The sequence below is a fragment of the Heterocephalus glaber genome, unplaced genomic scaffold (genome assembly GCF_053883595.1).
Source record: "Heterocephalus glaber isolate CG9 unplaced genomic scaffold, H.glaber_assembly_v1.0 deba00001579, whole genome shotgun sequence".
NCBI classification, from domain to species: Eukaryota; Metazoa; Chordata; class Mammalia; order Rodentia; family Bathyergidae; genus Heterocephalus; species Heterocephalus glaber.
In genome coordinates, this window is record NW_028258360.1 from 8,703,788 (window position 1) to 8,716,286 (window position 12,499).

Genomic DNA, 12,499 nt, shown 5'->3' on the forward strand with positions numbered 1-12,499 from the left:
CTTTTCTGTGATCCTGGCTATTGTAGAACCTGTATTATAATGTTTTAGGACATTATGAGAGGCCTGATTGTCATTGTATATTTATAATTACAAGTGATCTCAAAGCCAAAGCATTCTGAGAACTTATAACAAAAAAGGTCAGATCCCTGGGATGCTATACATTGCAGCAATTTGGAGCCAGGTGGCCACCTCATCGTAGGAAAGGTGTAGGGTATCTGTAGTCTGTGCTCAGAGCCTTGCACTGTGTGCTGGTCCTGTCTCCCATGAGGATCCCAGTGCCTGCCACCCTGGCCACATCATAGGCTCCACACCTGTCATACTGCCCATCCTCCTGCAGGGCATCCACCAGCCTGGGGCAGGGCGTACTATGACCAGGAGAAAGATCTGTGATTTGAGTTGTCCCACTGACCCAGCCATCATTCAGGCAGAGCAGTCTGCACATTTTGCTCTTCTGTTGGGTTTCTGGAATCTTAACTATTATATGCCTAGGTGTAGATTTTTTTGATCACAGCTAGTAGGAGTCCTATATGCCTTACTTATCTATATGTCAAGTTCTTTTCCTCTGCTTAGGAAGTTTTCTGGCCATCAGTTTTTTTTATGTCATTTGCACTCTCTCCTGTTTCTTCATTGACTCTGATCTCTAGTATGTTATTCTTCTTTGCATTATCTAGCAGATGCTGGATTGATTTCTCATGGTCCCTTACCATTTGTAAGAAATTTTTCTTTTCCTAGTCACTAATTGGAATCCTGTCTTCTGTATCTGATATTCTGGCCTCACATTGGCTTATTCTGCTGAGTAAACTATCAATGGAGTTTTTAATCTCTTGGATATCTGTTTTATGTATTCCATTGGTTTCCTGTGCTGGGATTGCATCATGTTCCTCAGCTCCTCTATTATTTTTTTATCTGTCTCTGCTCTGGAGTTATTAATCATGACCTGCACTGTGGACACAATCTTTGTTGTTATCTGAGTAATTATTTCTGATTTTATTTTTTCTGATTTTATTTATCCTCTTCGTTGCCAGTTCAGGAAGTCCAGGTGATTGAGTATCAGAGTGTTTCATCTCGTTGCCCTTTGGGATTGCTTAGGTGATCTGGAAGTCTGGTTTTGAGGCTTGTTTATGTCTTTTCTCATTTCAACAGATGCAACCTGCTGCAACTTTGTTGAGGCAACTTTTTGCTCACCCAGTGGTCTTTAATTATCAGCAAGCCACTGAGAGGCCTTTTCTCTACTGCTCACCACTGCACCAATTCCTGGGTTCAGAGTGATGAGCTTGTGGATCCCCGAGCTGCCCTGTTGTCCAGTGGGGTTCTGGCCAGGGCCTGAGCACACTGGGGATGGTATCTGGGCATATTGCTGACTGGGGCCTGCTCCACTGTGTAGCTATTGTCTGCGAGGGCCTTTGGCTGGGGGCTGTGCACCCCAATTGCTAGTGTCTGAGCAGGCTTCTGCCTGGGGTCTGCACACTTACCGATGGTATCTGGGCAGCCTCTGGCTGTGCACCTGTGCAGCTCTTCCAGGCGGGCCCTTGGCTGGGCCTGTAGGCCCAAGCTGCTGGGCTCTGGGTGAGGTCCTGGCTGGGACCTGCCTATAACCGCACCGCTCTGGTCACTGTGGGCTTCTTGCTGGGATCAGTCTGCACATTTTGATCAAACCTTGTTCCTTCTGTGCTTTGCCAGTCCACTCCATCCCTACTGGCAGCCCTCTGCAAATGACGCCCTGCAAAGGGACAGTGCAGGGCCCCAGCAGAAGGACCACGCAGCCCTTCTGCAGTGGGTTCCATGCTCTCACTGCCCAGGGCCCTTGCACAGGATGAGCTGCTCACCCCGTGTCCACCCAGAAGTCACAGGGTCACTCTCAGGAGCCACTTAGCTGACCATAGCGGCACCTACGATTCTCAAGATGGAGAGAGCACTGAATGTGTTTCACCAGATGGTTTGAAGAAATGTTCTGACTGATGAGAAGAATCTGGAGAAACTATTCTGAGAATGTCCCCAGAGCCAGAACCTTTCCAAGTGTGTAAGGCACATGGTGGAGTGCGTTCTTTTCCTGACGACTGTGGCCAGAGCTCTCACTTTCCAAACAAAGCAATACATGGCTAATACATTAATCTTTTTGTTGGTGGAGATTTCTGTCTCTAACCCTCTGGTTAATAAGATACTGCACGCATACGCCACCAGAAGAGGCTTAAAATCAGTTAATATGTTCTGGATCATTGGAAAACAGTAAAGAAAAGAATTTCCTTGTTAAGAGAAGGAAGGATGGCAAGAAGCTGATTCTGACATCTTAGCAAATCGTGTTGTCTCCAGGATGCGGTCTGCCTTTGCCTTACTTGGCCTCTGTTTACCTATTAAACATCACTAAGTCAGAGACAGCTCTGGCCACAATACAGAAGGCCATGTTCTTTTCACAGCAGATGAGAAACTAAGACAACATGGTGTTTTGACCTGCAAGCCGCTGATGGAGCGAGGAGACACCACAGGTTGTTTGGAAGCAGCCAGGGCTTCTGCTCTTGTTTAAGCTCCAAGCCCAGATGCCCCGGAGAACCTGCAGGCTCCTAGGTCATTTTCTGCATGATACTCATAGCACCGGCTGGGCACAGGCATTTTACTGTGCCCATTATGGACAGGCATGGACATGGGCCCTTGGAATGTAATGATGATTTCTTTGCAATCACTGTTTGTATTTGATATTTGAGTCACTATCATTGCTCTCTTGAATTCCTGTTCCTCATAGTGATGCCATAGACTGAGCAGCAGCTCTTTACTATGGGGCAGGAAATTGTCTCAATGTGTACTCCAGGCTGGCCTTCAACTTGCAACCCTCCTGCCTCAGCCTCCTGAGTGCTGGGATTCCAGTTGTGCTTTACCCTCTGCACAACAGGGCCAGAAAGAGACTCCTAGTGTCACTTGACTCTCCTGTGGACAGGGAGAGCCCTTCTGTGCTTTCATGTGTGGAATAAGTTCACTCTGGTGTTCACAGGTGGCATAAGAGTGGCACTATTCCAGTGCACGCTCCACTCTGTCACAAAGTGAAAGTACAAACACACACCTTGCACACCCTGCATATGGAACTGTGTGGGCGGTGTAACTGGCCCACTGGGGTGATGCACCATCGGGCTGCTGGGTATTGTCAGCACACAGGAACAATGGGGCGCCTGATTATAAGCAGCCTGGAGACTCACTTCAAACAGATCTGACTGTAGCGAGTTCTCCTCTTATCTGTGCTTCAGTGGAACTCTTCACGATTATAGCGATTATAGCACACACCCACCTAGGTTTGTAAGGGCAGCAAGAAGGTGAAGTGCGACTCTTCTTCACCAGTCTGTAAGGATGACCTTTGTACACTTAGTCAGGAGAAAGCACCATCGGGTTTTGTGAAAAAAGTGCGAGGGGCCGGGGATTTAGCTCAGTGGTTCTGCTGCCCACCTTGCAAGTGCACGGTCCCCGGTACCAAAAAAGAAGAGTGCAAACCTCTGAGGATTCTACCCCGAAGTCACCTAAAGCTAGTGAATGACTCCAGCTTCCTCTGGGTATGAGATAGATAAATGCCAGAGGGTACAAACACAGTGCAACTTCAGTTCATGAAGCCAAATGCAATGGTCAGGTTCAGTGCCGGCCTTAAGGGGAAGTTCGATTGGGTTCACAACCAATTTGGTTTGCAACGAGAATCACGGAAAGAATGAAGTTCGTGAACCAAGGTACCACTGTACTACTGTGTGTTAACAGTGAATGCAAGGAAACCAAAATTCAAAATGTATGATGGTGAAATACTTCAATGTACACTTAACAAACCTACAGTATTTGTATGCTGGAAGCAATAAACTCCCGATGAGTAAGGTGGAGAGACACGCCATGTCACGAGTTGGAACGGTCAGTACAACAGCGGTCAGTTAACTTTCAGATGCCTTGGGAGGCCAGTGCCTTTCCTGTCGGAAGCCACACTAAACACATAAACAAGGCTTGCTCCAAAGTGTATTTGTAAAAACGCAGGCCCTCCATATAGTTAAAATAATCTTGAAAGAGAAGAATAAAATCAGCAGACTGAACGACACCTGGGCCAACCACGCCCACATAGTAGTCTAGCTGCTGCGGTATTGGCAGGCAGGTCACAGGCAGAAGGAAGGAGGGAACTGTGGGCATGGACGCACGCACACGCCGCTGGTTCCTGACTACGGCACACAGCAGTTCAGCGCAGGAAAGATGGTGTCGTCCCACGGTGCCGAAGCAACTGGACATCCACAGACACAGTGTACACAGGACACAGATAACGGAACAAGGCAAAGCGAAAGCATTTCACATCTAGTTCAAGGCTGGAAAGGATTTAAATGTGACAGCAGACACAGGAACCATGCAAGGGATACAGGACATGTTGAATCGCATGACAATGTAAAGCTCTTGCTCTTCAGAAATCCCTGTTAGAAGCATCAAAAAGTCAGGCTACAGCGTGAGGGCAAATGTTGGAAACCTCACATCCAGCAAAGGCTTAGAATATATAAAGATGTCTCCAGAGTTAACAGTAGAAGAAAGTGCTTTATGTGCATTAGAAAACTGACAGAAGGCATGAAGACATTTCACAGGAGAGTCATGGAGATGTCAGACCCGCGCGGGAAACATGCCCCATCATTAGCAGTGGGGAACGCAGACTGCAGCCCCATGAGGTGGGTGTCACCAGGCATGCTGCCCGCGGAACCGGCCCAAGGGCTGCGACACTGGCAGATCCCGGGGAGGGTGTGGAGAGGCCGCACTCTGGTGTGGCTTGTGGGAGTGTGAAGTGGCACAGGAGGCTCCCTGGAGCCCAGCAGTGCTTCTGGGCCTAAAGGCACACCCACCACATGGGCCGGCTACTGCTGGGGCCCTTGTTCCGAGAACTGTTGCTTACGCATCTGCAGGGGAGTGCTCGCTTGCTCGTGGTGGCGTCAGTCGCAGCCCCCAAACTAGAAACAACCTAGAGGTCCCCCACAGCTGAGTGGGCAGATGAGCTGCATTCACAGAAAACTGTGGACAGAGAGAGAAGAACGACTGCAACAGACTGAAAGAAGCTCGCTCTAAATCCTTGATATGGGGAATCCCGTACAGATTTATGTCAGTATCCTTTCGATGAATGATTATCTCTTCCCTTCTTTCCCACTTCGCTTTCTCGGGTTCCCTCCCTCCCTTCTCTCTTTCCCGTAGTACAAACCTGCACATTAAATACCTGCTGAATATGCATATCACCAAGTGACACTTTTCACATCCATCAGGGCTTTTAAGCACTTTGCCACTTTAAGGACACAGAAATACATCTTTCCTAGAATTTATCTCAAGGAGAAAACTGACCATTCTTAAATAATTGATTAATGTATCAAGAGAAAGGATGAATAGAAATGAGGAAGGGGAAATGCGTAGGGGAAAGGCGGTTGTGTGGACGGCTTTGGGTGAGATGGCTTCATGTTCCTCCTCTCCACCAGACATTGAAGGTCAGGAATCTTCTCTTTGCTTACGTACAGTGTAACTCCATGGTGCTGATGGCAGTGCTGCCCAGTTGCTGTGCTGCCACACTGCTGGATTCTGGGTGTGGTTCCTCCTTGTCCTGCTAACAGCTGAGGGCCTGGGTGAGGTGCTGCCAGCGGCTCCCCGCGGGGTCCTCTGCCAGCCTTGGGGGTCTGGAGCACCGCCTGTGGCTGGTCCCCAAGCCTGCGGTGGGGAGGTCACTCTGTGCTGAGTCCCCTCCTCCCCAGCCAGCACCCAGCATCCCTGCCACCACCTGGGCCGGCACCGCTGGGCACAGTGACCCGAGCCCCGCTGGGCATTCTCCCTCCCCAGCTGGTGCGGCAGGAAGCCAGCAGCCTTCTGCGGAGGAGGGGCTGGGCCAAGACCCGGGGACAGAGGCCCCAGCCCGGCCCCTAGCACCATGCACTGAGCCCACGCCAGCCCATCTGAAGCACTGGTCCCTGCGGCTTTGGTGATTCTGTCAGACGTCTTTATTCGCCCTCCTTTCCCTGAACCCTGGATTCCTTCTTCGGCTCTGATGCACTGGAGTCCCATTCGGCGAGCTCACCCACCCTGGTTTTATCCTCTGCATCTTCATGGTTTCCAGACCACATTTTCTCTCCTCTCCTGAACCCTGGTGCTTGCATCTGGCCTCTCCTGGATCTCCTCCACTTGAGCTCTAACAAGAAGCTCACATTCAGTGCGGCTCTGAGACTTTCTCTCCCCAAACCACCCGCCGCCCTGCAAGGCTCCCTGGGTGAGCGCACCCCCAAACAGGGCCCTGAAAGGCAGGCGCCAGTGGCCAGCGCCCTTTCTCCTCTCCCCTCCAGGAGCACCTGGCTGCCCTCTGCCCTCTCCTCCTGTGCCCGGCTCTCTGCTCCTTTGGGTTTTTCTCTCCTTATCACCCCCCCCCCCGCCTCCTCCTCCTCTTTTCCTGGGCCACCAGGATCCTTTTCCTAAACCTCCACCCATGACAGCTCTCCTCCAGGGCCTCCAGGGCCCTCTTCCTGCCCAGAACACACCCCACACCTCTCAGGGTGTGATGCTGAGCTCCAGCCTGGGCAGCCTTTCCTCCCCGCCTGCTGGCTCCCTCCCTCCCTCCGTGCGCCTCCCGGGTGATGCTGCTTGCTCCAGGGACTCCTTACCCTGGAGCAGTTGCTCGGCCGGGCTGCTTCTCACTTGCATGCCAGCTTGGATCAGAACCCCTCTGCTCGCCTCAGGGTTTGTTCCTCAGCCACTTCTGGGTCACCACATACTTGTACTTTATCTTTTAGGTCTTTACATTTTTATTCTTCTCAGGACATGCTAGCAGTACATAGTGAATGCACTCCTCGAGGGGAACTACTGCGTGGACGACACACATCGAAATTCATTTTCCATCCCCTCCCTCCATCTCTCTGCCCTCTTGCCATTTGCAAAAGGCCCATCCCCCTCTTTCCTATTATTTATCTTTTATTTTGCTCAGTGATTTATTTAGACTCTGAGTTCCTCACATAAGAGAAGCCATGCCATGTGGAATCTCATGTGTCTGATTTACCCATTGTTCCCTGCTATTCTACCTCAGCACTGCCTTGTGGCCCTCTGTGCTCCTGTCTCTGCCCCGAGGACTGTATCTTGTCATTGCTGGCTTCTGGCAAGGAGCCCTTTATGTCTCCACCTCAGCTGTGGGGTATGCTCTGTTTAGGTAGATGATTCCTGTGTGTTTGCTGAATGAAAGGAATAAATCAGCGAATTAATCAACTACCTCATAATTAAAACATACTGACAAGAAGAGAGAGCGAATTGGTATAAATTCAGCATCTCTGATGCAAATACTAATCACAGGGCCTGTGGCAGTTTCTGCCAGGCGTCTACATGAAGAACAGGAAGTGCCTGTAACTTTCTTCATTTCACAGGGACGGTCACAGCTGAAGCAAGGGCCCTGTCCCACAGTGTAATTATGTTCTGGAACAATGAGAGCTACATTGTCCCTTGCAGAAACATCGTGTGCTATTAGGTTCCAAAGGCTTTGTAAACACACGGGCACATGGTGTCCAGGTGATTCCGCTGTGGAGGAGACGGAATGTGGCTGAAGTGCCTGTGGCCACCAGAGTTCAACTCCACGCTGAGCTACAGTGCAGTGTGCTTTGTCCCCACAGGTATCTGAACCAGGCCACAGGAAGAGATGCAGCCACAGCCGAGCATGTGCTGAACAGGGAAAGATTCGTGGCTTTGAAACAAGCTCTGAATGTAATTGGCTTCAGCAACTTGGTGAGTCATCTTCGTGTTTCACTGAGAGAAAACCAACCTTGAACCAGGTTATGAAAGTTATTCATCCAAGTTCATCTCCCACACCTGGTTACATCCAGACACTGTTGGAGACGTTGGTGACTCGGCATAACAGAAGCCCCAGCCCTGCTCCTGGAGCCCGAATTCTAGTGGGGCAGGAGATGAGCAGAGAGGCTGGGGAGGGGAGAGGTACTGGGAAGACAAGGAGGAAGGATGACCTCAGAGTGTGACAGGAAGGGGTGTAGTTTTCAGTATGGTGGCCTGGAGCCTTTCCCAAAAGGAACATGGGTGCATGTCCAGATCAGACCAATAACCAAGGTGTGGTCCAAGTATACGCTGAATGTTTAAATTTTAAAACTTGTATCCCACTAAAACACATATTGACATTATTCCTCTCAAAATGCTCTCCTTGCCTTGAACAAATACACTTATTTCATTGTTCTTGCCACTTTCTGAAGCAGCTATAGAAGTCCTCTTTCATGAGTGTCCTCATAGTGTGATCAAAAATACAGTGAATGCTGCTGTCCGTGACGTCCAACAAAAAGACCCATAAAAACATGACGCTGTGTCCTCACCCACCTCATTCATGGGACTTGTGGCTCCTCTCCCAAATCAAAATGACACAAAAGGTCAACATTTTGAATCTGTTCAGACATGCAGGCAGCCAGGACAGCACAACTAAAGACAAAAGGAAAGAGGACTCCACAGCCACTTCAGAAAGTGTCAGGGACAATAGGGGGAGTGTGTATAAAGAGTGGGCAGGGATTTTAGGGGATTCATGGCAGTGTGTTTATATTTACTGTAATAAATATTTTTAACTTAAGCATTAACCATGTTTTTCATCACACTGCCTGAACTGACCAACCCACTAGAATCCTAGGGGACCTCAAGATACTGTTGACCACTCAGAGTCAAGGAAAATGAATCTACTCACTGTATTACAGTGTCTTCTTAAACAACAGAAAACAGTGCTCTCATTCCTAAAGGATTACCCGGTACCTGCAGACCTTGCTGAGCTGCGCGGTCCCTCAGAAAGGCCTCCCCACGGCTGTGCAGAAGGAACATACGTGACCCGGAAGTGTTCCCACCTGCTGCCAGCCCTGCACCACTCCCAGCCCCTTGGCGTGCGGCTCACAAGGCGGAAGAAATTCAATTTTAATATTTTTCTTTTGATTAACTTACATAGCTGTGTGTGGTTCACAGTTGCTGAAGTAAACAGCGCAGGTCTGCTGAGTCAGAGATGTAGAGTGGTCCAGCTTGGGCGAGACAGCTCGCAGACCCCCAGGCCTCGCCTTCCCTCCGAGGCACCGAGTCCCCCTCCGCATTCGAGGTCTGGGTTAGGGTTACCTTGCCAGAGCGAGTGCCTCCGAGAAGCCAGGCGTGCACAGCCCAGACTCCACCCCAGGCATGACATGTTCTGTTTGTGGCCAGTGTGGGCCTGGGTTTCCCCATCCCCAGCCTGAGGGGGCAGAGACTGCATGTGAGGGTGGGAAGTGCCCCGGGGCCAGGGTCAGGAATGGCCCCCGAATGAAGTCACTTGAACATTCGCTCTGGTCCCCCCTCACTCTATTCAGAAACCAGTTTTTTTGTTTTGTTTTGTTTTGTTTTGTTTTTTGAGACAGGGTCTCACTGTGTAGTTCAGGCTGGCCTTGAACTTACCGTATAGCCCAGGCTGGCCTTGAACTTGAAGCAGTCCTCCTGCCTCAGCCTCCCCACTGTGAAGGTTACAGAAGTCTGGCACCGTGCCTGGCTTTGAGTGGGATATCTTTTTTAGAGGCTGGAATTCTAAAAGCTGTGGTCAGACAGTGTCTTGTTCTTTTTGCTCTAATTATCTAATCTCTCTTTTTCTGTCCTTTCCTAGACCCTACCTACTTGCACAGTTTCATCTTTGTCCTTGCTCCTGTCAGGTTTTTCTGATTTTATTATTTCTATTTTCTTAGTTACTTTCTCATCACTGAGTCACGATACTCAGCACCCACAATCTAAGGAAAGGTTTATTTTGGCTCATAGTCTGTAGAGGTTTCCGTCCACAATCAGCTGGCTCCAAGGCAGGCAGCATGGCAGAGGGCCTGGCAAAGGAGAAACAGCTCCTGGCATGGTGACAGGAAGCAGAGAGAGATCAAGGGAGGAGGAGGGAGCCTGACCCTTCCGGGCCATGCCCCAGGGACCACCTCCTCCACTAGGCTCCACCCCAATATCACATTAGGCTCTAAACTCATCGGTGGACAAGTCTGCCCTTGAGCACCACTCCCCATGATCCAGTAACCTCCCCAGAGCCCCACCTATGAGCACATGAGATTTTGGGAGACATCTAGATAGAAACTGTAACACCCACCCTCCATGCCTAAAGCTTCTAGCTTCCTTCCAGGAAACAGGAGCACAGACAGAGGCAGATTTCATTCCAGTGAAATCCAGTTGCTTGGAAACAGGACTTTGAAAATCCAAGATTGGTGTTCAAAGGCAGAGCAAGCAAACTCTACCTGCTGGCTGCGGCACTAACAGAAACTCTCATGATGTGTTAGTTTTGACCTGTTGATAGAAGACAACAAAAGATGTGAAGTGCATCCTTCCTCTTGGTCCTGGAAAGCAACTGGAATAGTGACACTTAGCCTACTGGGAGGGGTGGATTCAATCCATTGCAACTCACAGGAAGGCATTTCTGGGCTGACCAGGACTCCAGCCAAAATAAACCAGAAGTGAGCTGTGGCCCTAGGTAGTTTGATCATCCAAAACCTTGACCTGCACCCTCAGCCCCAACCTAGTGTGGGGAGGGCAAGATATCAGGGGCCAGCTGTGCACAACAGACAGAGTTATGGCCTCGCTGCCCACAGGGACTGCAGACCTGTCATGGAGTCCGTCACACAGTGACACATATCTGCCTCCATCATTAAATCCTGTGACTCCTGAGCACGGCACAGGTTCTGCTTGTCCATCTGTCTTGCAGATACTAAATATTTAATGAAGACCTTTAGGAATTATTACTAAGGAAAAAAGTTGTCAAGTCACTTAAGAGTCTAAGATGATGCTATTTTATAAGGCAAGAGTGAATTAAATATGAAATTTAGGGATTTGCAAACACAGTTTTGTGTAATGTCAGGATCATAGAATGTGATACCTAGAGAGTGTCCACCCGAGTGCTGTCTTATAAAAGATGACAAAGTCAAGCTGGGTGTGGTGGTGAATCCTATTAATCCCTATATTTTGGGAGGCTGAGGCAGGAGGATTACAAGTTTAAGGCCAGCCTTGGCAACTTGGCAAATTAGCAAGAGGACTTGTCTCCAAATACAGTGGACCCTCAAGTTACAACCCAGCCTGACATAAGAACAACTTGGATTACTACCAGAATTTTGGTTTAACTTATGAACAAAGTCTTGAGTTATGACCTGAATGCTGGCCACTTGTGCTTCCAGATGGTCTCAGATACAGATTTAACCCTTAGAGAGCTCTGGAAGGAACAGGACAGCATCCTCTCCTATGTGGGGCTAACTGAGGAATCCTGGGCGGGTGTCTCTCCAAGGACACTGAGATCTGCCTGTGTGCAGGAGAGAGACTTTGAAGGCTGTGTAGAGGAGCCTGAGCCTTCACTGACCAACTTGAGTTGCAGCCGGCCCTCGGGAATGGATTGAGTTCACAAGTCAAGGGTCCGCTGTAAATAATAAAGAAAGGCCTTGGGCTGTAGCTCAGTGCAAAGGCCCTGGGTTAGATTCCTACACACACACACACACACACACACACACACACACACACTACACCACACAATAGAATCATGCCTTTTATGAAAACTGGAGAAAATGGTGCCATCCCGAGGACCCCATTGCTGTGAGTGCTAATGAATCAGACGGCAGAGGCCTTGAGGGCTACCCACGCAGGTGTGGCAGGAGCTTTTCCTCCACAGTCACAGATTGGCACACTGAAAGCCCCTCTGTCTGCGCCCTGTGAGCACCAAGTGCCACTATTTGACATTCTAGAGAAGCAGACTTTTACGCTCAGCTCGTCCTTGATTTTTCATTGTTGCCATAAAATACCCATCCAAAAGCAAGCTGCAGACCTCCATCTCACCTCTGCGGCGTCCTGGGTCTTGGCTCTCTCCATGGGAGCTTTCTCCAACCCCCTGTGCTTTCTGCCCTGAGATGGCCCTGGAGTTTTCCCATGTTTCCCTGGCATCCTGGTCTTCATCGCAGCAGAAGTGGCAAACTCCAGTCACCGCCTTTGCTTATCTCAAGGGGCGATGATCATTAGGAAAGGCCCACCATAGAGACCCTCCTGCCTCTGCTGTAAGGGTTGGGTCAGAGGACTGGAGTCTTACCCCCCAGGTGACTCCCAACCAGTTAGACCTCCATCTGTAATCATCTGTTTTTGTTGCAATCAGTATTTAGAAGACATTAATTTCTGGGCATGGTGGTGCACACCTGTAGTCCTAACCCTTAGGAAGCTGAGGCAGGAGGATTGTTGAGAGTTCAAGGCCAGCATGGGCTACATAATGGGTTCAAGGCCAGCTTGGACTACATAGTGAGACCCTGTCTCAAAAAACAACCAAGAAGACATTAATTTGTATCAGAATCACTTCCTTATTCTCTTATGTTTGAGGAAAAGAAACACTGATGATGAGAAATATGCATTGATTATGAGATTTCTGCTTGGAAACAGGTGTTCACAGTTCTTCTGTCCAACACTTGGGATCTGAGAGGCCCAGTCCCCCCACAGGTTCCACATCTGTGCTGTAACCTACGTCTCAGTTGTCCAGGACTTATCGGTTCGC

At 49.5% G+C, this 12,499-nt stretch overlaps 1 protein-coding gene across 10 annotated transcripts in view; it reads left to right on the forward strand.

Moving 5' to 3' along the window:
- The window catches only part of Myo16 (myosin XVI), a 531,552-nt gene that overhangs the window by 320,265 nt on the left and 198,788 nt on the right, over positions 1-12,499 (forward strand). For all 10 annotated transcript variants that reach the window (XM_087193116.1, XM_087193117.1, XM_087193118.1 and 7 more), the window contains one exon: positions 7,611-7,722. In XM_087193116.1, the coding sequence (XP_087049242.1) occupies positions 7,611-7,722 (112 nt within the window). The remainder of the gene's footprint in view (positions 1-7,610; positions 7,723-12,499) is intronic.